Source organism: Apis dorsata, unplaced genomic scaffold, assembly GCF_000469605.1.
Source record: "Apis dorsata unplaced genomic scaffold, Apis dorsata 1.3 scaffold_19, whole genome shotgun sequence".
Lineage (NCBI taxonomy): Eukaryota > Metazoa > Arthropoda > Insecta > Hymenoptera > Apidae > Apis > Apis dorsata.
The window spans coordinates 718606-720255 of record NW_006263321.1 but is presented as its reverse complement, the minus strand read 5'-3'; the positions used below and the strand labels follow the sequence as shown (position 1 = coordinate 720255).

Genomic DNA, 1650 nt, shown 5'->3' with positions numbered 1-1650 from the left:
TTTTTTTTTTTTTTTTTTTTTTTTTTTTTTTTTTTTTTTTTTTTTTTTTTTTTTTAATATCGCCAGGTATATTCCCTTCGGACGATGAGATAAACCTTGACCAAGTTAAGGATAACCGTATTAAGACTCCACTCTCGTAAGCCAATCAACCGAAGAAAGTGCTTAACGGAAAGCGAATTATTGTTTGTTCTTATGTTGAGCAAGTGTGGCAAGATGGTATATAAAAATAATAATATACTACCTTTTGAGCCCATTCACCGTCTATTTTTGAGAGAAATATCTATTTCTTTTATTATTAACTTGGTAGATTTTATTCTCATCGACGAGAAAATTTAAAAAAAAAAATAATCAAGACTCCAATGAAAATTTTAAAAGATGTTAAAATCATTAAATTTAACGATTATCGTGTCTATTTTCTTCGACTTATATTCGCATATTTAGTTTAATTAATAATTACTTACGCAGCAAAGCATTGCTATTCTATTCGTGCTCAAAAAACTTGTCAACTCACCTGCAACAGAAAAAAAGATGAATAATTAGAGATACACAGAAATATTTCTTTTTTTCTTTTTAATTCGTAACGATATTTTATTTAAATGATATTAAAAAAAAATGCCATTAAAATTCAAAAAGTTAAATTAGAAAGACAAACTCGATTAGTTTATCATAATTTATATATTTCCACTTCACGTTACATCCGTTATTATTCACATTTTTACTTATTTTAGATTATTTCTTCATCTTATAATCATCCAACGACCAAACGACGAGTTCTAAAACGACTTCGTCAACTTGTTACGCTTCCAGAGCAATTCCTAGGATCATCTCCGTCCAGCAAACGAGAAACTTTGCTATCACATTGCTCGTGGAAGCTTCGTTGGTGATTTCCTGTTACACGGTCCCATCGGAAGCGCGGGTTTACGTGACGAGGTTCCATTTGCCGATCTCGCGGGAATGTCAAGGTTCCCGGTGCAATTTCACGCTGAAACGCGATTCGTGCGTCCAACATTTCCAGCCCAACCCCACCGTAGCTTCCGTGGAAAACTTGGCGGGACCATCGGCTATCGAACGAGGCCGAAAATTGGGTCAAGTGCGGATTTCCCAAGGAAACGCATGAAACCGTCCTCGTGAAAAGAGGGAATAGAACAGGTAGGTAGAGAATTGTGATTGAAATGGAATGATGAATCTAACACTTATGTAAATTATGTTTCTCAATTATTACGAAGGATTAATTTTGAATGATTTTTTTTTTTAATTATCCAATTTTTTATCAATCGATTGATTTATAAATAAGTTGCAAAAATTGTTTAATTTGAAAATTTATTGAATGCAAGAATAATAGAATATTTCTTCGATATAAGTATAGATAATTCGATATAATTAAACGAACGAACAAAAGTAAAAAATTAAGAGAATTATTTTTTACATAGATAAATGTTTTAGGATAATTAAAGGAACGAAAAAAATTTAGAAGTTTCACGAGAATTTTAATTATTATATCCTTGAATTATATATGACGTTTAAACAAACGAAAAAAATTTATAGAACGCGATATCGTTTCGCATGCTGTCGAGGGAAACGCATAAAATAGAACAACAATGCGTGGCACTGAAAGGAGGACAATAAAAGCTGAAAGCAAATATAGGTCAA

At 31.6% G+C, this 1650-nt stretch overlaps 2 protein-coding genes across 2 annotated transcripts in view; one reads left to right on the top strand and one right to left on the bottom strand.

Moving 5' to 3' along the window:
- The window catches only part of LOC102671195, a 14700-nt gene extending 13543 nt beyond the window's left edge, over window positions 1-1157 (top strand). Inside the window, exon 2 of the mRNA XM_006607874.2 lies at window positions 808-1157. Within this exon, the coding sequence (XP_006607937.1) occupies window positions 808-1117 (310 nt within the window). The 3' untranslated portion in view covers window positions 1118-1157. The remainder of the gene's footprint in view (window positions 1-807) is intronic.
- Window positions 1-1650, bottom strand: part of LOC116185480 — a 23344-nt gene that overhangs the window by 11263 nt on the left and 10431 nt on the right. The window lies entirely within an intron of this gene.